At 40.8% G+C, this 23,597-nt stretch overlaps 2 protein-coding genes and 1 long non-coding RNA gene across 25 annotated transcripts in view; all 3 read left to right on the forward strand.

The window, feature by feature from the left end:
• The window catches only part of slc15a5 (solute carrier family 15 member 5), a 45,441-nt gene extending 22,287 nt beyond the window's left edge, over positions 1-23,154 (forward strand). The window contains exon 9 of the mRNA XM_035736709.2: positions 22,752-23,154. Within this exon, the coding sequence (XP_035592602.1) occupies positions 22,752-22,896 (145 nt within the window). The 3' untranslated portion in view covers positions 22,897-23,154. The remainder of the gene's footprint in view (positions 1-22,751) is intronic.
• Positions 44-21,677, forward strand: LOC127912064 (uncharacterized). 23 transcript variants are annotated; one of them, XR_008080401.1, is made up of 10 exons: positions 6,359-7,041; positions 8,402-8,662; positions 8,735-8,878; positions 9,205-9,368; positions 9,812-9,878; positions 9,989-10,100; positions 10,581-10,672; positions 16,034-16,062; positions 19,500-19,661; positions 21,647-21,677. XR_008080401.1 is itself a non-coding variant. In XM_052480699.1 (6 exons), the coding sequence occupies exons 1-6, from the start codon at positions 400-402 to the stop codon at positions 21,093-21,095; spliced, it is 960 nt and encodes a 319-aa protein (XP_052336659.1). In that variant the 5' UTR covers positions 44-399; the 3' UTR covers positions 21,096-21,511. The 23 variants fall into 23 exon arrangements, 1 of the variants encoding a protein (XP_052336659.1); XR_008080400.1 differs by lacking the exon at positions 9,989-10,100 and adding an exon at positions 10,296-10,407; XR_008080397.1 differs by lacking the exons at positions 9,812-9,878; positions 9,989-10,100; positions 10,581-10,672 and adding exons at positions 10,828-10,892; positions 12,327-12,409; positions 14,436-14,529 and having other exon boundaries at positions 9,205-9,350; positions 15,852-16,062.
• LOC127912067 (uncharacterized) lies at positions 2,080-3,507 on the forward strand. Its single transcript, XR_008080469.1, has 3 exons — positions 2,080-2,214; positions 2,648-2,802; positions 3,392-3,507. It is a non-coding gene; the product is annotated as an uncharacterized LOC127912067 (long non-coding RNA).
• Positions 23,155-23,597: the final 443 nt, after the last annotated feature.

The raw sequence follows: 23,597 nt of genomic DNA on the forward strand, positions 1-23,597 counted from the left end.
TCTCTCATCTATAAATATAGTCATTGCAGATGAGTCAAAGGAGATGAGGAAGCCATTTTATTTCTTTAAATCTTGTGTTCAAGATTTTCAGTGATACAAATTTGAGAATTTCCTTGACACCTTGAGGTGACCTGAGCAAAGTATCAATATACTCTGTGCAGATGAGACAGGTGACAGTATTGAGACAGGTGATATTGAGACAGGTGACAGTACTGAGACAGGTGACAGTATTGAGACAGGTGACAGTATTGAGACAGGTGACAGTATTGAGACAGGTGACAGTATTGAGACAGGTGACAGTATTGAGACAGGTGACAGTATTGAGACAGGTGACAGTATTGAGACAGGTGACAGTATTGAGACAGGTGACAGTATTGAGACAGGTGACAGTATTGAGACATGACAGTAGTGAGACAGGTGACAGTGTTGAGACAGGTGACAATATTGAGACAGGTGACAGTGTTGAGACAGGTGACCGTATTGAGAGTATTGAGACAGGTGACAGTATTGAGACAGGTGACAGTATTGAGAGTATTGAGACAGGTGACAGTATTGAGACAGGTGACAGTATTGAGACAGGTGACAATATTTAGACAGGTGACCGTATTGAGACAGGTGACGGTATTGAGACAGGTGACGGTGTTGAGACAGGTGACGGTTTTGAGACAGGTGACTGTGTTGAGACAGGTGACCGTGTTGAGACAGGTGACAGCATTGAAAAAGGTGACAGCATTGAAACAGGTGACCGTATTGAAACAGGTGACAATATTGAGACAGGTGACAGTATTGAGACAGGTGACAGTATTAAGAGTATTGTGACAGTATTAAGAGTATTGTGACAGTATTGAGACAGGTGACAGTATTGAGACAGGTGACAGTATTGAGACAGATGACAGTACTGAGACAGGTGACAGTACTGAGACAGGTGACAGTACTGAGACAGGTGACAGTATTGAGACAGGTGACAGTATTGAGACAGGTGACAGTATTGAGACAGGTGACAGTATTGAGACAGGTGACAGTATTGAGACTGGTGACAGTATTAAGAGTATTGAGACATGTGACAGTATTAAGAGTATTGTGACAGTATTAAGAGTATTGAGACAGGTGACAGTATTAAGAGTTTTGAGACAAGTGACAGTATTAACAGTATTGTGAAAGTATTAAGAGTATTGAGACAGGTGACAGTATTAAGAGTATTGTGACAGTATTGAGACAGGTGACAGTATTAAGAGTATTGTGACAGTATTAAGAGTATTGAGACAGGTGACAGTATTGAGACAGGTGACAATATTGATACTGGTGACAGTATTGAGACAGGTGACAGTATTAAGAGTATTGTGACAGTATTAAGAGCATTGAGACAGGTGACAGTATTAAGAGTATTGTGACAGTATTAAGAGTATTGTGACAGTATTAAGAGTATTGAGACAGTATTAAGAGTATTGAGACAGGTGACAGTACTGAGACAGGTGACAGTACTGAGACAGGTGACAGTACTGAGACAGGTGACAGTACTGAGACAGGTGACAGTACTGAGACAGGTGACAGTACTGAGACAGGTGACAGTATTGAGACAGGTGACAGTATTGAGACAGGTGACAGTATTGAGACTGGTGACAGTATTGAGACTGGTGACAGTATTGAGACTGGTGACAGTATTGAGACTGGTGACAGTATTGAGACTGGTGACAGTATTAAGAGTATTGAGACTGGTGACAGTATTAAGAGTATTGAGACATGTGACAGTATTAAGAGTATTGTGACAGTATTAAGAGTATTGAGACAGGTGACAGTATTGAGACAGGTGACAGTATTGAGACAGGTGACAGTATTGAGACAGGTGACAGTATTGAGACAGGTGACAGTATTAAGAGTATTGAGACATGTGACAGTATTAAGAGTATTGAGACATGTGACAGTATTAAGAGTATTGAGACATGTGACAGTATTGAGACAGGTGACAGTATTAAGAGTATTGTGACAGTATTAAGAGTATTGAGACAGGTGACATTATTGAGACAGGTGACATTATTGAGACAGGTGACATTATTGAGACAGGTGACGGTGTTGAGACAGGTGACGGTGTTGAGACAGGTGACGGTGTTGAGACAGGTGACCGTGTTGAGACAGGTGACCGTGTTGAGACAGGTGACCATATTGAGACAGGTGACAGTATTGAGACAGGTGACAGTATTAAGAGTATTGAGACATGTGACAGTATTAAGAGTATTGTGACAGTATTAAGAGTATTGAGACAGGTGACAGTATTGAGACAGGTGACAGTATTGAGACAGTTGACAGTATTGAGACAGGTGACAGTATTGTGACAGTATTGAGACTGGTGACAGTATTGAGACTGGTGACAGTATTGAGACTGGTGACAGTATTAAGAGTATTGTGACAGTATTAAGAGTATTGTGACAGTATTAAGAGTATTGAGACAGGTGACAGTATTGAGACAGGTGACAGTATTGAGACAGGTGACAGTATTGAGACAGGTGACAGTATTGAGACAGGTGACAGTATTAACAGTATTGTGACAGTATTAAGAGTATTGAGACAGGTGACAGTATTAAGAGTATTGAGACAGGTGACAGTATTGAGACAGGTGACAATATTGATACTGGTGACAGTATTGAGACAGGTGACAGTATTAAGAGTATTGTGACAGTATTAAGAGTATTGAGACAGGTTACAGTATTGAGACAGGTGACAGTATTGAGACAGGTGACAGTATTGAGACAGGTGACAGTATTGAGACAGGTGACAGTATTGAGACAGGTGACAGTATTGAGACAGGTGACAGTATTGAGACTGGTGACAGTATTGAGACTGGTGACAGTATTAAGAGTATTGAGACATGTGACAGTATTAAGAGTATTGAGACAGGTGACAGTATTAAGAGTATTGAGACTGGTGACAGTATTAAGAGTATTGAGACTGGTGACAGTATTAAGAGTATTGAGACTGGTGACAGTATTAAGAGTATTGAGACATGTGACAGTATTAAGAGTATTGTGACAGTATTAAGAGTATTGAGACTGGTGACAGTATTAAGAGTATTGAGACTGGTGACAGTATTAAGAGTATTGAGACTGGTGACAGTATTAAGAGTATTGAGACTGGTGACAGTATTAAGAGTATTGAGACTGGTGACAGTATTAAGAGTATTGAGACATGTGACAGTATTAAGAGTATTGTGACAGTATTAAGAGTATTGAGACAGGTGACAGTACTGAGACAGGTGACAGTACTGAGACAGGTGACAGTACTGAGACAGGTGACAGTACTGAGACAGGTGACAGTACTGAGACAGGTGACAGTACTGAGACAGGTGACAGTACTGAGGCAGGTGACAGTACTGAGACAGGTGACAGTACTGAGACAGGTGACAGTATTGAGACTGGTGACAGTATTGAGACTGGTGACAGTATTGAGACTGGTGACAGTATTGAGACTGGTGACAGTATTGAGACTGGTGACAGTATTGAGACTGGTGACAGTATTAAGAGTATTGAGACATGTGACAGTATTAAGAGTATTGAGACATGTGACAGTATTAAGAGTATTGTGACAGTATTAAGAGTATTGAGACAGGTGACAGTATTGAGACTGGTGACAGTATTAAGAGTATTGAGACATGTGACAGTATTAAGAGTATTGAGACATGTGACAGTATTAAGAGTATTGAGACAGGTGACAGTATTGATACAGGTGACAGTATTGAGACAGGTGACAGTATTGAGACAGGTGACAGTATTGAGAGTATTGAGACATGTGACAGTATTAACAGTATTGTGACAGTATTAAGAGTATTGAGACAGGTGACAGTATTAAGAGTATTGAGACAGGTGACAGTATTGAGACAGGTGACAGTATTGAGACAGGTGACAGTATTGAGACAGGTGACAGTATTAAGAGTATTGTGACAGTATTAAGAGTTGAGACAGGTGACAGTATTGAGACAGGTGACAGTATTTAGACAGGTGACAGTATTTAGACAGGTGACAGTATTGAGACAGGTGACAGTATTGAGACATGTGACAGTATTAAGAGTATTGTGACAGTATTAAGAGTATTGAGACAGGTGACAGTATTAAGAGTATTGTGACAGTATTAAAGTATTGAGACTGGTGACAGTATTAAGAGTATTGAGACTGGTGACAGTATTAAGAGTATTGAGACATGTGACAGTATTAAGAGTATTGTGACAGTATTAAGAGTATTGAGACATGTGACAGTATTAAGAGTATTGAGACTGGTGACAGTATTAAGAGTATTGAGACTGGTGACAGTATTAAGAGTATTGAGACTGGTGACAGTATTAAGAGTATTGAGACATGTGACAGTATTAAGAGTATTGTGACAGTATTAAGAGTATTGAGACTGGTGACAGTATTAAGAGTATTGAGACTGGTGACAGTATTAAGAGTATTGAGACTGGTGACAGTATTAAGAGTATTGAGACTGGTGACAGTATTAAGAGTATTGAGACATGTGACAGTATTAAGAGTATTGTGACAGTATTAAGAGTATTGAGACAGGTGACAGTATTGAGACAGGTGACAGTACTGAGACAGGTGACAGTACTGAGACAGGTGACAGTACTGAGACAGGTGACAGTACTGAGACAGGTGACAGTACTGAGACAGGTGACAGTACTGAGACAGGTGACAGTATTGAGACAGGTGACAGTATTGAGACAGGTGACAGTATTGAGACAGGTGACAGTATTGAGACAGGTGACAGTATTGAGACAGGTGACAGTATTGAGACAGGTGACAGTATTGAGACAGGTGACAGTATTGAGACTGGTGACAGTATTAAGAGTATTGAGACATGTGACAGTATTAAGAGTATTGAGACAGGTGACAGTATTGATACAGGTGACAGTATTGAGACAGGTGACAGTATTGAGACAGGTGACAGTATTGACAGTATTGAGACATGTGACAGTATTAACAGTATTGTGACAGTATTAAGAGTATTGAGACAGGTGACAGTATTAAGAACATTGAGACAGGTGACAGTATTGAGACAGGTGACAGTATTGAGACAGGTGACAGTATTGAGACAGGTGACAGTATTAAGAGTATTGTGACAGTATTAAGAGTTGAGACAGGTGACAGTATTGAGACAGGTGACAGTATTTAGACAGGTGACAGTATTTAGACAGGTGACAGTATTGAGACAGGTGACAGTATTGAGACATGTGACAGTATTAAGAGTATTGTGACAGTATTAAGAGTATTGAGACAGGTGACAGTATTAAGAGTATTGTGACAGTATTAAGAGTATTGAGACTGGTGACAGTATTAAGAGTATTGAGACTGGTGACAGTATTAAGAGTATTGAGACTGGTGACAGTATTAAGAGTATTGAGACATGTGACAGTATTAAGAGTATTGTGACAGTATTAAGAGTATTGAGACATGTGACAGTATTAAGAGTATTGAGACTGGTGACAGTATTAAGAGTATTGAGACTGGTGACAGTATTAAGACAGTATTGAGACTGGTGACAGTATTACAGTATTGAGACATGTGACAGTATTAAGAGTATTGTGACAGTATTAAGAGTATTGAGACTGGTGACAGTATTAAGAGTATTGAGACTGGTGACAGTATTAAGAGTATTGAGACTGGTGACAGTATTAAGAGTATTGAGACTGGTGACAGTATTAAGAGTATTGAGACATGTGACAGTATTAAGAGTATTGTGACAGTATTAAGAGTATTGAGACAGGTGACAGTATTGAGACAGGTGACAGTACTGAGACAGGTGACAGTACTGAGACAGGTGACAGTACTGAGACAGGTGACAGTACTGAGACAGGTGACAGTACTGAGACAGGTGACAGTACTGAGACAGGTTACAGTATTGAGACAGGTGACAGTATTGAGACAGGTGACAGTATTGAGACAGGTGACAGTATTGAGACAGGTGACAGTATTGAGACAGGTGACAGTATTGAGACTGGTGACAGTATTGAGACTGGTGACAGTATTAAGAGTATTGAGACATGTGACAGTATTAAGAGTATTGTGACAGTATTAAGAGTATTGAGACAGGTGACAGTATTGAGACAGGTGACAGTATTGAGACAGGTGACAGTATTGAGACAGGTGACAGTATTAAGAGTATTGAGACATGTGACAGTATTAACAGTATTGTGACATGTGACAGTATTAAGAGTATTGAGACAGGTGACAGTATTGAGACAGGTGACAGTATTGAGACAGGTGACAGTATTGAGACAGGTGACAGTATTGAGACAGGTGACAGTATTAAGAGTATTGTGACAGTATTAAGAGTATTGAGACAGGTGACATTATTGAGACAGGTATGTTGAGACAGGTGACGGTGTTGAGACAGGTGACGGTGTTGAGACAGGTGACGGTGTTGAGACAGGTGACGGTGTTGAGACAGGTGACGGTGTTGAGACAGGTGACCGTGTTGAGACAGGTGACCGTGTTGAGACAGGTGACCGTGTTGAGACAGGTGACCGTGTTGAGACAGGTGACAGTATTAAGACAGGTGACAGCATTGAAAAAGGTGACCGTATTGAAACAGGTGACAATATTGAGACAGGTGACAGTATTGAGACAGGTGACAGTATTAAGAGTATTGAGACATGTGACAGTATTAAGAGTATTGTAACAGTATTAAGAGTATTGAGACAGGTGACAGTATTGAGACAGGTGACAGTATTGAGACAGGTGACAGTATTGAGACAGGTGACAGTATTGAGACAGGTGACAGTATTGAGACAGGTGACAGTATTGAGACTGGTGACAGTATTGAGACTGGTGACAGTATTAAGAGTATTGAGACATGTGACAGTATTAACAGTATTGTGAAAGTATTAAGAGTATTGAGACAGGTGACAGTATTAAGAGTATTGAGACAAGTGACAGTATTAACAGTATTGTGAAAGTATTAAGAGTATTGAGACAGGTGACAGTATTAAGAGTATTGAGACAGGTGACAGTATTGAGACAGGTGACAGTATTGAGACAGGTGACAGTGTTGAGACAGGTGACAGTATTGAGAGTATTGAGACAGGTGACAGTATTGAGACAGGTGACAGTATTGAGACAGGTGACAGTATTTAGACAGGTGACAGTATTTAGACAGGTGACAGTATTGAGACATGTGACAGTATTGAGACATGTGACAGTATTAAGAGTATTGTGACAGTATTAAGAGTATTGAGACAGGTGACAGTATTAAGAGTATTGTGACAGTATTAAGAGTATTGAGACTGGTGACAGTATTAAGAGACATGTGACAGTATTAAGAGTATTGTGACAGTATTAAGAGTATTGAGACATGTGACAGTATTAAGAGTATTGTGACAGTATTAAGAGTATTGAGACAGGTGACAGTATTGAGACAGGTGACAGTATTGAGACAGGTGACAGTATTAAGAGTACTGTGACAGTATTAAGAGTATTGAGACAGGTGACAGTATTGTGACGGTATTGAGACAGGTGACCGTATTGATACTGGTGACAGTATTGTATTGACAGACATGTGACAGTATTAAGAGTATTGTGACAGTATTAAGAGTATTGAGACAGGTGACAGTATTGAGACAGGTGACAGTATTGAGACAGGTGACAGTATTAAGACAGTATTGTGACAGTATTAAGAGTATTGAGACAGGTTACAATTGTGACAGTACTTGACAGTATTGAGACAGGTGACAGTATTGAGACAGGTGACAGTATTGAGACAGGTGACAGTATTGAGACAGGTGACAGTATTGAGACAGGTGACAGTATTGAGACTGGTGACAGTATTGAGACTGGTGACAGTATTGAGACTGGTGACAGTATTAAGAGTATTGAGACATGTGACAGTATTAAGAAGTATTGTGACAGTATTAAGAGTATTGAGACAGGTGACAGTATTGAGACAGGTGACAGTATTAAGAGTATTGAGACATGTGACAGTATTAACAGTATTGTGACAGTATTAAGAGTATTGAGACATGTGACAGTATTAAGAGTATTGAGACAGGTGACAGTATTGATACAGGTGACAGTATTGAGACAGATGACAGTATTGAGACAGGTGACAGTATTAAGAGTATTGTGACAGTATTGAGACAGGTGACAGTATTAAGAGTATTGTGACAGTATTAAGAGTATTGAGACAGGTGACAGTATTGAGACAGGTGACAGTATTGAGACAGGTGACAATATTGATACTGGTGACAGTATTGAGACAGGTGACAGTATTAAGAGTATTGAGACATGTGACAGTATTAAGAGTATTGAGACAGGTGACAGTATTGAGACAGGTGACAGTATTGAGACAGGTGACAGTATTGAGACAGGTGACAGTATTGAGACAGGTGACAGTATTGAGACAGGTGACAGTATTGAGACAGGTGACAGTATTGAGAGTATTGAGATAGGTGACAGTATTGAGACAGGTGACAATATTTAGACAGGTGACCGTATTGAGACAGGTGACCGTGTTGAGACAGGTGACGGTGTTGAGACAGGTGACGGTGTTGAGACAGGTGACGGTGTTGAGACAGGTGACGGTGTTGAGACAGGTGACGGTGTTGAGACAGGTGACGGTGTTGAGACAGGTGACGGTGTTGAGACAGGTGACGGTGTTGAGACAGGTGACGGTGTTGAGACAGGTGACCGTGTTGAGACAGGTGACCGTGTTGAGACAGGTGACGGTGTTGAGACAGGTGACCGTGTTGAGACAGGTGACCGTGTTGAGACAGGTGACGGTGTTGAGACAGGTGACCGTGTTGAGACAGGTGACCGTGTTGAGACAGGTGACCGTGTTGAGACAGGTGACCGTGTTGAGACAGGTGACAGTATTAAGACAGGTGACAGCATTGAAAAAGGTGACAATATTGAGACAGGTGACAGTATTAAGAGTATTGAGACATGTGACAGTATTAAGAGTATTGTAACAGTATTAAGAGTATTGAGACAGGTTACAGTATTGAGACAGGTGACAGTATTGAGACAGGTGACAGTATTGAGACAGGTGACAGTATTGAGACTGGTGACAGTATTGAGACTGGTGACAGTACTGAGACAGGTGACAGTACTGAGACAGGTGACAGTACTGAGACAGGTGACAGTACTGAGACAGGTGACAGTATTGAGACAGGTGACAGTATTGAGACAGGTGACAGCATTGAAAAAGGTGACCGTATTGAAAAAGGTGACCGTATTGAAACAGGTGACAATATTGAGACAGGTGACAGTATTGAGACAGGTGACAGTATTAAGAGTATTGAGACATGTGACAGTATTGAGACAGGTGACAGTATTAAGAGTATTGTGACAGTATTAAGAGTATTGAGACAGGTGACAGTATTGAGACAGGTGACAGTATTAAGAGTATTGTGACAGTATTAACAGTATTGTGACAGTATTAAGAGTATTGAGACAGGTGACAGTATTAAGAGTATTGTGACAGTATTGAGACAGGTGACAGTATTGAGACAGGTGACAGTATTAAGAGTATTGTGACAGTATTAAGAGTATTGAGACAGTATTAAGAGTATTGAGACAGGTGACAGTATTGAGACAGGTGACAGTATTGAGACAGGTGACAGTATTGAGAGTATTGAGACATGTGACAGTATTAACAGTATTGTGACAGGTGACAGTATTGAGACAGGTGACAGTATTGAGACAGGTGACAGTATTAAGACAGGACAGTATTAAGAGTATTGAGACAGGTGACAGTATTGAGACAGGTGACAGTATTGAGACATGTGACAGTATTAAGAAGTATTGTGACAGTATTAAGAGTATTGAGACAGGTGACAGTATTAAGAGTATTGTGACAGTATTAAGAGTATTGAGACAGGTGACAGTATTAAGAGTATTGTGACAGTATTAAGAGTATTGAGACTGGTGACAGTATTAAGAGTATTGTGACAGTATTAAGAGTATTGAGACAGGTGACAGTATTGATACAGGTGACAGTATTGAGACAGGTGACAGTATTGAGACAGGTGACAGTATTAAGAGTACTGTGACAGTATTAAGAGTATTGAGACAGGTGACAGTATTGTGACGGTATTGAGACAGGTGACCGTATTGATACTGGTGACAGTATTGGGACATGTGACAGTATTAAGAGTATTGTGACAGTATTAAGAGTATTGAGACATGTGACAGTATTAAGAGTATTGTGACAGTATTAAGAGTATTGAGACTGGTGACAGTATTAAGAGTATTGTGACAGTATTAAGAGTATTGAGACAGGTGACAGTATTGATACAGGTGACAGTATTGAGACAGGTGACAGTATTGAGACAGGTGACAGTATTAAGAGTACTGTGACAGTATTAAGAGTATTGAGACAGGTGACAGTATTGTGACGGTATTGAGACAGGTGACCGTATTGATACTGGTGACAGTATTGGGACATGTGACAGTATTAAGAGTATTGTGACAGTATTAAGAGTATTGAGACAGGTTACAGTATTGAGACAGAAGACAGTATTGAGACAGAAGACAGTATTGAGACAGGTGACAGTACTGAGACAGGTGACAGTATTGAGACAGGTGACAGTATTGAGACAGGTGACAGTATTGAGACTGGTGACAGTATTAAGAGTATTGAGACATGTGACAGTATTAAGAGTATTGTGACAGTATTAAGAGTATTGAGACAGGTGACAGTATTGAGACAGGTGACAGTATTGAGAGTATTGAGACATGTGACAGTATTAACAGTATTGTGAGAGTATTAAGAGTATTGAGACAGGTGACAGTATTAAGAGTATTGAGACAGGTGACAGTATTGAGACAGGTGACAGTATTGAGACAGGTGACAGTATTGAGACAGGTGACAGTATTAAGAGTATTGTGACAGTATTAAGAGTATTGAGACAGGTGACAGTATTGAGACAGGTGACAGTATTGAGACAGGTGACAGTATTGAGACAGGTGACAGTATTTAGACAGGTGACAGTATTTAGACAGGTGACAGTATTGAGAGTATTGAGACAAGTGACAGTATTAAGAGTATTGTGACAGTATTAAGAGTATTGAGACAGGTGACAGTATTAAGAGTATTGTGACAGTATTAAGAGTATTGAGACTGGTGACAGTATTAAGAGTATTGAGACTGGTGACAGTATTAAGAGTATTGAGACATGTGACAGTATTAAGAGTATTGTGACAGTATTAAGAGTATTGAGACATGTGACAGTATTAAGAGTATTGTGACAGTATTAAGAGTATTGAGACAGGTGACAGTATTGAGACAGGTGACAGTATTGAGACAGGTGACAGTATTAAGAGTACTGTGACAGTATTAAGAGTATTGAGACAGGTGACAGTATTGTGACGGTATTGAGACAGGTGACCGTATTGATACTGGTGACAGTATTGGGACATGTGACAGTATTAAGAGTATTGTGACAGTATTAAGAGTATTGAGACAGGTGACAGTATTGAGACAGGTGACAGTATTGAGACAGGTGACAGTATTAAGAGTATTGAGACAGGTGACAGTATTAAGAGTATTGAGACAGGTGACAGTATTGAGACAGGTGACAGTATTGAGACAGGTGACAGTATTGAGACAGGTGACAGTATTAAGAGTATTGTGACAGTATTAAGAGTATTGAGACAGGTGACAGTATTGAGACAGGTGACAGTATTTAGACAGGTGACAGTATTGAGACAGGTGACAGTATTGAGACAGGTGACAGTATTGAGACAGGTGACAGTATTGAGACAATTGTGACAGTATTAAGAGTATTGAGACAGGTGACAGTATTAAGAGTATTGTGACAGTATTGAGACAGGTGACAGTATTAAGAGTACTGTGACAGTATTAAGAGTATTGAGACAGGTGACAGTATTGTGACGGTATTGAGACAGGTGACCGTATTGATACTGGTGACAGTATTGAGACAGGTGACAGTATTAAGAGTATTGAGACATGTGACAGTATTAAGAGTATTGTAACAGGTGACAGTATTGAGACAGGTGACAGTATTAAGAGTATTGAGACAGGTGACAGTATTGTGACGGTATTGAGACAGGTGACCGTATTGATACTGGTGACCGTATTGATACTGGTGACAGTATTAAGAGTATTGAGACAGGTTACAGTATTGTGACAGTACTGAGACAGGTGACAGTATTGAGACAGGTGACAGTATTGAGACAGGTGACAGTATTGAGACAGGTGACAGTATTGAGACAGGTGACCGTATTGAGACTGGTGACAGTATTGAGACTGGTGACAGTATTAAGAGTATTGAGACATGTGACAGTATTAAGAGTATTGTGACAGTATTAAGAGTATTGAGACAGGTGACAGTATTGAGACAGGTGACAGTATTGAGACATGTGACAGTATTAAGAGTATTGTGAGAGTATTAAGAGTATTGAGACAGGTGACAGTATTAAGAGTATTGAGACAGGTGACAGTATTGTGACGGTATTGAGACAGGTGACCGTATTAAGAGTATTGTGACAATATTAAGAGTATTGAGACAGGTGACAGTATTAAGAGTATTGTGACAGTATTAAGAGTATTGAGACAGGTGACAGTATTGAGACAGGTGACAGTATTGAGACAGGTGACAGTATTGAGACAGGTGACAGTATTGAGACAGGTGACCGTATTGAGACAGGTGACCGTATTGAGAGTATTGAGACAGGTGACCGTATTGAGAGTATTGAGACAGGTGACAGTATTGAGACAGGTGACAGTATTGAGACAGGTGACAGTGTTGAGACAGGTGACAGTATTGAGAGTATTGAGACAGGTGACAGTATTGAGAGTATTGAGACAGGTGACAGTATTGAGAGGTGACAGTATTGAGACAGGTGACAATATTTAGACAGGTGACCGTATTGAGACAGGTGACCGTGTTGAGACAGGTGACGGTGTTGAGACAGGTGACGGTGTTGAGACAGGTGACGGTGTTGAGACAGGTGACGGTGTTGAGACAGGTGACGGTGTTGAGACAGGTGACGGTGTTGAGACAGGTGACGGTGTTGAGACAGGTGACGGTGTTGAGACAGGTGACGGTGTTGAGACAGGTGACGGTGTTGAGACAGGTGACGGTGTTGAGACAGGTGACCGTGTTGAGACAGGTGACCGTGTTGAGACAGGTGACCGTGTTGAGACAGGTGACCGTGTTGAGACAGGTGACCATATTGAGACAGGTGACCATATTGAGACAGGTGACCATATTGAGACAGGTGACCATATTGAGACAGGTGACAGCATTGAGACAGGTGACAGCATTGAGACAGGTGACAGCATTGAGACAGGTGACAGTATTGAGACAGGTGACAGTATTAAGAGTATTGAGACATGTGACAGTATTAAGAGTATTGTGACAGTATTAAGAGTATTGAGACAGGTGACAGTATTGAGACAGGTGACAGTATTGAGACAGGTGACAGTATTGAGACAGGTGACAGTACTGAGACAGGTGACAGTATTGAGACAGATGACAGTACTGAGACAGGTGACAGTACTGAGACAGGTGACAGTACTGAGACAGGTGACAGTACTGAGACAGGTGACAGTATTGAGACAGGTGACAGTATTGAGACAGGTGACAGTATTGAGACAGGTGACAGTATTGAGACAGGTGACAGTATTGAGACAGGTGACAGTATTGAGACAGGTGACAGTATTGAGACTGGTGACCGTATTAAGAGTATTGAGACATGTGACAGTATTAAGAGTATTGTGACAGTATTAAGAGTATTGTGACAGTATTAAGAGTATTGAGACAGGTGACAGTATTGAGACAGGTGACAGTATTGAGACAGGTGACAGTATTAAGAGTATTGAGACAAGTGACAGTATTAACAGTATTGTGACAGTATTAAGAGTATTGAGACAGGTGACAGTATTAAGAGTATTGTGACAGTATTGAAACAGGTGACAGTATTGAGACAGGTGACAGTATTAAGAGTATTGTGACAGTATTAAGAGTATTGAGACAGTATTAAGAGTATTGAGACAGGTGACAGTATTGAGACAGGTGACAGTATTGAGAGTATTGAGACATGTGACAGTATTAACAGTATTGTGACAGGTGACAGTATTGAGACAGGTGACAGTATTGAGACAGGTGACAGTATTAAGAGTATTGTGACAGTATTAAGAGTATTGAGACAGGTGACAGTATTGAGACAGGTGACAGTATTGAGACATGTGACAGTATTAAGAGTATTGTGAAAGTATTAAGAGTATTGAGACAGGTGACAGTATTAAGAGTATTGTGACAGTATTAAGAGTATTGAGACAGGTGACAGTATTAAGAGTATTGTGACAGTATTAAGAGTATTGAGACTGGTGACAGTATTAAGAGTATTGTGACAGTATTAAGAGTATTGAGACAGGTGACAGTATTGATACAGGTGACAGTATTGAGACAGGTGACAGTATTGAGACAGGTGACAGTATTAAGAGTACTGTGACAGTATTAAGAGTATTGAGACAGGTGACAGTATTGTGACGGTATTGAGACAGGTGACCGTATTGATACTGGTGACAGTATTGGGACATGTGACAGTATTAAGAGTATTGTGACAGTATTAAGAGTATTGAGACATGTGACAGTATTAAGAGTATTGTGACAGTATTAAGAGTATTGAGACTGGTGACAGTATTAAGAGTATTGTGACAGTATTAAGAGTATTGAGACAGGTGACAGTATTGATACAGGTGACAGTATTGAGACAGGTGACAGTATTGAGACAGGTGACAGTATTAAGAGTACTGTGACAGTATTAAGAGTATTGAGACAGGTGACAGTATTGTGACGGTATTGAGACAGGTGACCGTATTGATACTGGTGACAGTATTGGGACATGTGACAGTATTAAGAGTATTGTGACAGTATTAAGAGTATTGAGACAGGTGACAGTATTGAGACAGGTGACAGTATTAAGAGTATTGAGACAGGTGACAGTATTAAGAGTATTGAGACAGGTGACAGTATTGAGACAGGTGACAGTATTGAGACAGGTGACAGTATTGAGACAGGTGACAGTATTGAGACAGGTGACAGTATTGAGACATGTGACAGTATTAAGAGTATTGTGACAGGTGACAGTATTAAGAGTATTGTGACAGTATTGAGACAGGTGACAGTATTAAGAGTACTGTGACAGTATTAAGAGTATTGAGACAGGTGACAGTATTGTGACGGTATTGAGACAGGTGACCGTATTGATACTGGTGACAGTATTGGGACAGGTGACAGTATTGAGACAGGTGACAGTATTAAGAGTATTGAGACAGGTGACAGTTAAGAGTATTGAGACAGGTGACAGTATTAAGAGTATTGAGACAGGTGACAGTATTGAGACAGGTGACAGTATTGAGACAGGTGACAGTATTGAGACAGGTGACAGTATTGAGACAGGTGACAGTATTAAGAGTATTGTGACAGTATTAAGAGTATTGAGACAGGTGACAGTATTGAGACAGGTGACAGTATTAAGAGTATTGAGACAGGTGACAGTATTAAGAGTATTGAGACAGGTGACAGTATTGAGACAGGTGACAGTATTGAGACAGGTGACAGTATTAAGAGTATTGTGACAGTATTAAGAGTATTGTGACAGTATTAAGAGTATTGAGACAGGTGGCAGTATTGAGACAGGTGACAGTATTTAGACAGGTGACAGTATTGAGACAGGTGACAGTATTGAGACAGGTGACAGTATTGAGACAGGTGACAGTATTGAGACATGTGACAGTATTAAGAGTATTGTGACAGGTGACAGTATTAAGAGTATTGTGACAGTATTGAGACAGGTGACAGTATTAAGAGTACTGTGACAGTATTAAGAGTATTGAGACAGGTGACAGTATTGAGACAGGTGACAGTATTAAGAGTATTGAGACATGTGACAGTATTAAGAGTATTGTAACAGGTGACAGTATTGAGAGAGGTGACAGTATTAAGAGTATTGTGACAGGTGACAGTATTGAGACATGTGACAGTATTAAGAGTATTGTGACAGTATTAAGAGTATTGAGACAGGTTACAGTATTGTGACAGTACTGAGACAGGTGACAGTATTGAGACAGGTGACAGTATTGAGACAGGTGACAGTATTGTGACAGGTGACCGTATTGATACTGGTGACAGTATTGAGACAGGTGACAGTATTAAGAGTATTGAGACATGTGACAGTATTAAGAGTATTGTAACAGGTGACAGTATTGTGACAGGTGACAGTATTGTGACAGGTGACAGTATTGAGACATGTGACAGTATTAAGAGTATTGTGACAGTATTAAGAGTATTGAGACAGGTTACAGTATTGTGACAGTACTGAGACAGGTGACAGTATTGAGACAGGTGACAGTATTGAGACAGGTGACAGTATTTAGACAGGTGACCGTATTGAGACTGGTGACAGTATTGAGACTGGTGACAGTATTGAGACTGGTGACAGTATTGAGAGTATTGAGACATGTGACAGTATTAACAGAGTATTGAGACAGGTGACAGTATTGAGACAGGTGACAGTATTAAGAGTATTGAGACATGTGACAGTATTGTGACAGTATTAAGAGTATTGAGACATGTGACAGTATTAAGAGTATTGAGACAGGTGACAGTATTGAGACAGGTGACAGTATTGAGACAGGTGACAGTATTAAGAGTATTGTGACAATATTAAGAGTATTGAGACAGGTGACAGTATTAAGAGTATTGTGACAGTATTAAGAGTATTGAGACAGGTGACAGTATTGAGACAGGTGACAGTATTGAGACAGGTGACAGTATTGAGACAGGTGACAGTATTGAGACAGGTGACAGTATTGAGACAGGTGACAGTATTGAGACAGGTGACAGTGTTGAGACAGGTGACAATATTTAGACAGGTGACCGTGTTGAGACAGGTGACCGTATTGAGAGTATTGAGACAGGTGACAGTATTGAGACAGGTGACAGTATTGAGACAGGTGACAGTATTGAGACAGGTGACAGTATTGAGACAGGTGACAGTATTGAGAGTATTGAGACAGGTGACAGTATTGAGAGTATTGAGACAGGTGACAGTATTGAGACAGGTGACAGTATTGAGACAGGTGACAATATTTAGACAGGTGACCGTATTGAGACAGGTGACCGTGTTGAGACAGGTGACGGTGTTGAGACAGGTGACGGTGTTGAGACAGGTGACGGTGTTGAGACAGGTGACGGTGTTGAGACAGGTGACGGTGTTGAGACAGGTGACCGTGCTGAGACAGGTGACCGTGTTGAGACAGGTGACCGTGTTGAGACAGGTGACCGTGTTGAGACAGGTGACCGTGTTGAGACAGGTGACCGTGTTGAGACAGGTGACCGTATTGAGACAGGTGACAGCATTGAGACAGGTGACCGTATTGAGACAGGTGACAGTATTGAGACAGGTGACAGTATTGAGACAGGTGACAGTATTGAGACAGGTGACAGTATTAAGAGTATTGAGACATGTGACAGTATTAAGAGTATTGTGACAGTATTAAGAGTATTGAGACAGGTGACAGTATTGAGACAGGTGACAGTATTGAGACAGGTGACAGTATTGAGACAGGTGACAGTATTGAGACAGGTGACAGTATTGAGACAGGTGACAGTATTGAGACAGGTGACAGTATTGAGACAGGTGACAGTATTGAGACAGGTGACAGTATTGAGAGATGACAGTGTTGAGACAGGTGACAGTATTGAGACTGGTGACAGTATTAAGAGTATTGAGACATGTGACAGTATTAAGAGTATTGTGACAGTATTAAGAGTATTGAGACTGGTGACAGTATTAAGAGTATTGTGACAGTATTAAGAGTATTGAGACAGGTGACAGTATTGATACAGGTGACAGTATTGAGACAGGTGACAGTATTGAGACAGGTGACAGTATTAAGAGTACTGTGACAGTATTAAGAGTATTGAGACAGGTGACAGTATTGTGACGGTATTGAGACAGGTGACCGTATTGATACTGGTGACAGTATTGGGACATGTGACAGTATTAAGAGTATTGTGACAGTATTAAGAGTATTGAGACAGGTGACAGTATTGAGACAGGTGACAGTATTGAGACAGGTGACAGTATTAAGAGTATTGAGACAGGTGACAGTATTAAGAGTATTGAGACAGGTGACAGTATTGAGACAGGTGACAGTATTGAGACAGGTGACAGTATTGAGACAGGTGACAGTATTGAGACATGTGACAGTATTAAGAGTATTGTGACAGGTGACAGTATTAAGAGTATTGTGACAGTATTGAGACAGGTGACAGTATTAAGAGTACTGTGACAGTATTAAGAGTATTGAGACAGGTGACAGTATTGTGACGGTATTGAGACAGGTGACCGTATTGATACTGGTGACAGTATTGGGACAGGTGACAGTATTGAGACAGGTGACAGTATTAAGAGTATTGAGACAGGTGACAGTTAAGAGTATTGAGACAGGTGACAGTATTAAGAGTATTGAGACAGGTGACAGTATTGAGACAGGTGACAGTATTGAGACAGGTGACAGTATTAAGAGTATTGTGACAGTATTAAGAGTATTGAGACAGGTGACAGTATTGAGACAGGTGACAGTATTGAGACAGGTGACAGTATTAAGAGTATTGAGACAGGTGACAGTATTAAGAGTATTGAGACAGGTGACAGTATTGAGACAGGTGACAGTATTGAGACAGGTGACAGTATTAAGAGTATTGTGACAGTATTAAGAGTATTGTGACAGTATTAAGAGTATTGAGACAGGTGGCAGTATTGAGACAGGTGACAGTATTTAGACAGGTGACAGTATTGAGACAGGTGACAGTATTGAGACAGGTGACAGTATTGAGACAGGTGACAGTATTGAGACATGTGACAGTATTAAGAGTATTGTGACAGGTGACAGTATTAAGAGTATTGTGACAGTATTGAGACAGGTGACAGTATTAAGAGTACTGTGACAGTATTAAGAGTATTGAGACAGGTGACAGTATTGAGACAGGTGACAGTATTAAGAGTATTGAGACATGTGACAGTATTAAGAGTATTGTAACAGGTGACAGTATTGAGACAGGTGACAGTATTAAGAGTATTGTGACAGGTGACAGTATTGAGACATGTGACAGTATTAAGAGTATTGTGACAGTATTAAGAGTATTGAGACAGGTTACAGTATTGTGACAGTACTGAGACAGGTGACAGTATTGAGACAGGTGACAGTATTGAGACAGGTGACAGTATTGTGACAGGTGACCGTATTGATACTGGTGACAGTATTGAGACAGGTGACAGTATTAAGAGTATTGAGACATGTGACAGTATTAAGAGTATTGTAACAGGTGACAGTATTGAGAGAGGTGACAGTATTAAGAGTATTGTGACAGGTGACAGTATTGAGACATGTGACAGTATTAAGAGTATTGTGACAGTATTAAGAGTATTGAGACAGGTTACAGTATTGTGACAGTACTGAGACAGGTGACAGTATTGAGACAGGTGACAGTATTGAGACAGGTGACAGTATTGAGACAGGTGACAGTATTGAGACAGGTGGCAGTATTGAGACAGGTGACCGTATTGAGACTGGTGACAGTATTGAGACTGGTGACAGTATTAAGAGTATTGAGACATGTGACAGTATTAAGAGTATTGAGACAGGTGACAGTATTGAGACAGGTGACAGTATTGAGACAGGTGACAGTATTGAGACAGGTGACAGTATTGAGACTGGTGACAGTATTGAGACTGGTGACAGTATTAAGAGTATTGAGACATGTGACAGTATTAAGAGTATTGAGACAGGTGACAGTATTGAGACAGGTGACAGTATTGAGACAGGTGACAGTATTAAGAGTATTGAGACATGTGACAGTATTAAGAGTATTGAGACAGGTGACAGTATTGATACAGGTGACAGTATTGAGACAGGTGACAGTATTGAGAGTATTGTGACAGTATTAAGAGTATTGAGACAGGTGACAGTATTAAGAGTATTGTGACAGTATTAAGAGTATTGAGACAGGTGACAGTATTGAGACAGGTGACAGTAGTTAGACAGGTGACAGAATTGAGACAGGGGAGAGGATTGAGACTGTGGACAGTATTGAGACAGGTGACAGTATTGAGACAGGTGACAGTATTGAGACAGGTGACAGTATTGAGACAGGTGACAGTATTGAGACAGGTGACAGTATTGAGACAGGTGACAGTATTGAGACAGGTGACAGTATTGAGACAGGTGACAGTATTGAGACAGGTGACAGTATTGAGACAGGTGACAGTATTGAGACAGGTGACAGTATTGAGACAGGTGACAGTATTGAGACAGGTGACAGTATTGAGAGTATTGAGACAGGTGACAGTATTGAGACAGGTGACAGTATTGAGACAGGTGACCGTGTTGAGACAGGTGACAGTGTTGAGACAGGTGACAGTGTTGAGACAGGTGACAGTGTTGAGACAGGTGACCGTGTTGAGACAGGTGACAGTGTTGAGACAGGTGACCGTGTTGAGACAGGTGACCGTGTTGAGACAGGTGACCGTGTTGAGACAGGTGACCGTGTTGAGACAGGTGACCGTGTTGAGACAGGTGACCGTGTTGAGACAGGTGACCGTGTTGAGACAGGTGACCGTGTTGAGACAGGTGACAGTATTAAGACAGGTGACAGCATTGAAAAAGGTGACCGTATTGAAACAGGTGACAGTATTGAGACAGGTGACAATATTGAGACAGGTGACAGTATTGAGACAGGTGACAGTATTAAGAGTATTGAGACATGTGACAGTATTGAGACAGGTGACAGTATTAAGAGTATTGTGACAGTATTAAGAGTATTGAGACAGGTGACAGTATTGAGACAGGTGACAGTATTGAGACAGGTGACAGTATTGAGACAGGTGACAGTATTGAGACAGGTGACAGTATTGAGACAGGTGACAGTATTGAGACAGGTGACAGTATTGAGACAGGTGACAGTATTGAGACAGGTGACAGTATTGAGACAGGTGACAGTATTGAGACTGGTGACAGTATTGAGACTGGTGACAGTATTAAGAGTATTGAGACATGTGACAGTATTAAGAGTATTGTGACAGTATTAAGAGTATTGAGACAGGTGACAGTATTGAGACAGGTGACAGTATTGAGACAGGTGACAGTATTGAGACAGGTGACAGTATTGAGACAGGTGACAGTATTGAGACAGGTGACAGTATTGAGACAGGTGACAGTATTGAGACAGGTGACAGTATTAAGAGTATTGAGACAAGTGACAGTATTAACAGTATTGTGACAGTATTAAGAGTATTGAGACAGGTGACAGTATTAAGAGTATTGAGACAGGTGACAGTATTAAGAGTATTGTGACAGTATTGAGACAGGTGACAGTATTAAGAGTATTGTGACAGTATTAAGAGTATTGAGACAGGTGACAGTATTGAGACAGGTGACAGTATTGAGACAGGTGACAATATTGATACTGGTGACAGTATTGAGACAGGTGACAGTATTGAGACTGGTGACAGTATTGAGACTGGTGACATTATTGAGACTGGTGACAGTATTGAGACTGGTGACATTATTGAGACTGGTGACAGTATTAAGAGTATTGAGACATGTGACAGTATTAAGAGTATTGTGACAGTATTAAGAGTATTGAGACAGGTGACAGTATTGAGACAGGTGACAGTATTAAGAGTATTGAGACAAGTGACAGTATTAACAGTATTGTGACAGGTGACAGTATTAAGAGTATTGTGACAGTATTGAGACAGGTGACAGTATTAAGAGTATTGTGACAGTATTAAGAGTATTGTGACAGTATTAAGAGTATTGAGACAGGTGACAGTATTGAGACAGGTGACAGTATTGAGACAGGTGACAGTATTGAGACAGGTGACAGTATTGAGACTGGTGACATTATTGAGACTGGTGACAGTATTGAGACTGGTGACAGTATTAAGAGTATTGAGACAGGTTACAGTATTGAGACAGATGACAGTACTGAGACAGGTGACAGTACTGAGACAGGTGACAGTACTGAGACAGGTGACAGTATTGAGACAGGTGACAGTATTGAGACAGGTGACAGTATTGAGACAGGTGACAGTATTGAGACAGGTGACAGTATTGAGACAGGTGACAGTAGAGACAGGTGACAGTATTAAGAGTATTGAGACATGTGACAGTATTAACAGTATTAAGAGTATTGAGACAGGTGACAGTATTGAGACAGGTGACAGTATTAAGAGTATTGAGACATGTGACAGTATTAAGAGTATTGTGACAGTATTGAGACAGGTGACAGTATTAAGACTATTGTGACAGTATTGAGACAGGTGACAGTATTAAGAGTATTGTGACAGTATTGAGACAGGTGACAGTATTGAGACAGGTGACAGTATTGAGACAGGTTACAGTATTGAGACAGGTAACAGTATTGAGACAGGTAACAGTATTGAGACAGGTGACAGTATTTAGACAGGTGACAGTATTGAGACAGGTGACAGTATTAAGTGTATTAAGACAGGTGACAGTATTGAGACCGGTGACAGTATTGAGACAGGTGACAGTATTGAGACAGGTGACAGTATTAAGACAGGTGACAGTATTGAGACAGGTGACAGTATTGAGACAGGTGACAGTATTGAGACAGGTGACAGTATTAAGAGTATTGAGACAGGTGATATTGAGAGATGACAGTATTGAGACAGATCCACCCTAGCAGTCTTTCCTTCTCTGTGTCCCAGGTACCTAGACCTGAGTGTGGTGCAGAGTAGAGGAGTAGGAAGCAGCCTCCTGGCAGAGAAGCTACTGCAGTACAAGACCTGCCTGCGATTCTACGACACCATGGAACGCTCCTCCACAATAGCCTCCATAGAAACAGTGTTGTGACCTCTACACTACCTTCATCCCCTGTAGAGCTGAAGTTCCACTTGGTTTATTTATTTACACTACATGACCAAAAGTATGTGGACCCCTGCTTGTCAAACATCTCCCAACATCATGGGCATTAATATGGAGTTGGACCCCCCTTTGCTGCTATAACAGCCTCCACTCTTCTGGGAAGGCTTTCCACTAGATGTTGGAACATTGCTGCGGGGACTTGCTTCCATTCAGCCACAAGAGCATTTGTGAGGTCCGACACTGATGTTTGGCAATTAGGCCTTCCCCAAAAAGCACAGAATCGTCTAGAATGTCATTGTATGCTGTAACGTTAAGATGTCCCTTTACTGGAACTAAGAGGTCTCGCCCTAACAGTGAAAAACAGCCCCAGACCATTATTCCTCCTCCACCAAGCTTTATACTTGGCACTATGCGTTGGGGCAGGTAACGTTCTCCTGGCATCTGCCAAACCCAGATTCGACCGTTGGACTACCAAATGGTGAAGCTTGATTCATCATTCCAGAGTACGCATATCCACTGCTTCAGAGACCAATGGTGGCAAGTTTTACACTACTCCAGCCGACGCTTGGCATTGCACACGTGATCTTAGTCTTGTGTGTGGCTACTAGGCCATGGAAACCCATTTCATGAGGCGCCTGATGAACAGTTATTGTGCTGACGTTGCTTCTAGAGGCAGTTTGGAACTCGAT

This window comes from Oncorhynchus keta, chromosome 26 (genome assembly GCF_023373465.1).
Source record: "Oncorhynchus keta strain PuntledgeMale-10-30-2019 chromosome 26, Oket_V2, whole genome shotgun sequence".
Taxonomy (NCBI): domain Eukaryota; kingdom Metazoa; phylum Chordata; class Actinopteri; order Salmoniformes; family Salmonidae; genus Oncorhynchus; species Oncorhynchus keta.

What these genes read in the sequence shown, in the direction of transcription:
- LOC127912064 (XM_052480699.1), top strand. Translation starts at nt 400, where the DNA reads ATGACAGTAGTGAGACAGGTGACAGTGTTGAGACAGGTGACAATATTG. An exon ending in AGGTGACAGTATTGAGACAG is followed by an intron (nt 12,846 to 12,899) that starts GTGACAATATTT and finishes GTGTTGAGACAG; the next exon opens with GTGACGGTGTTGAGACAGGT.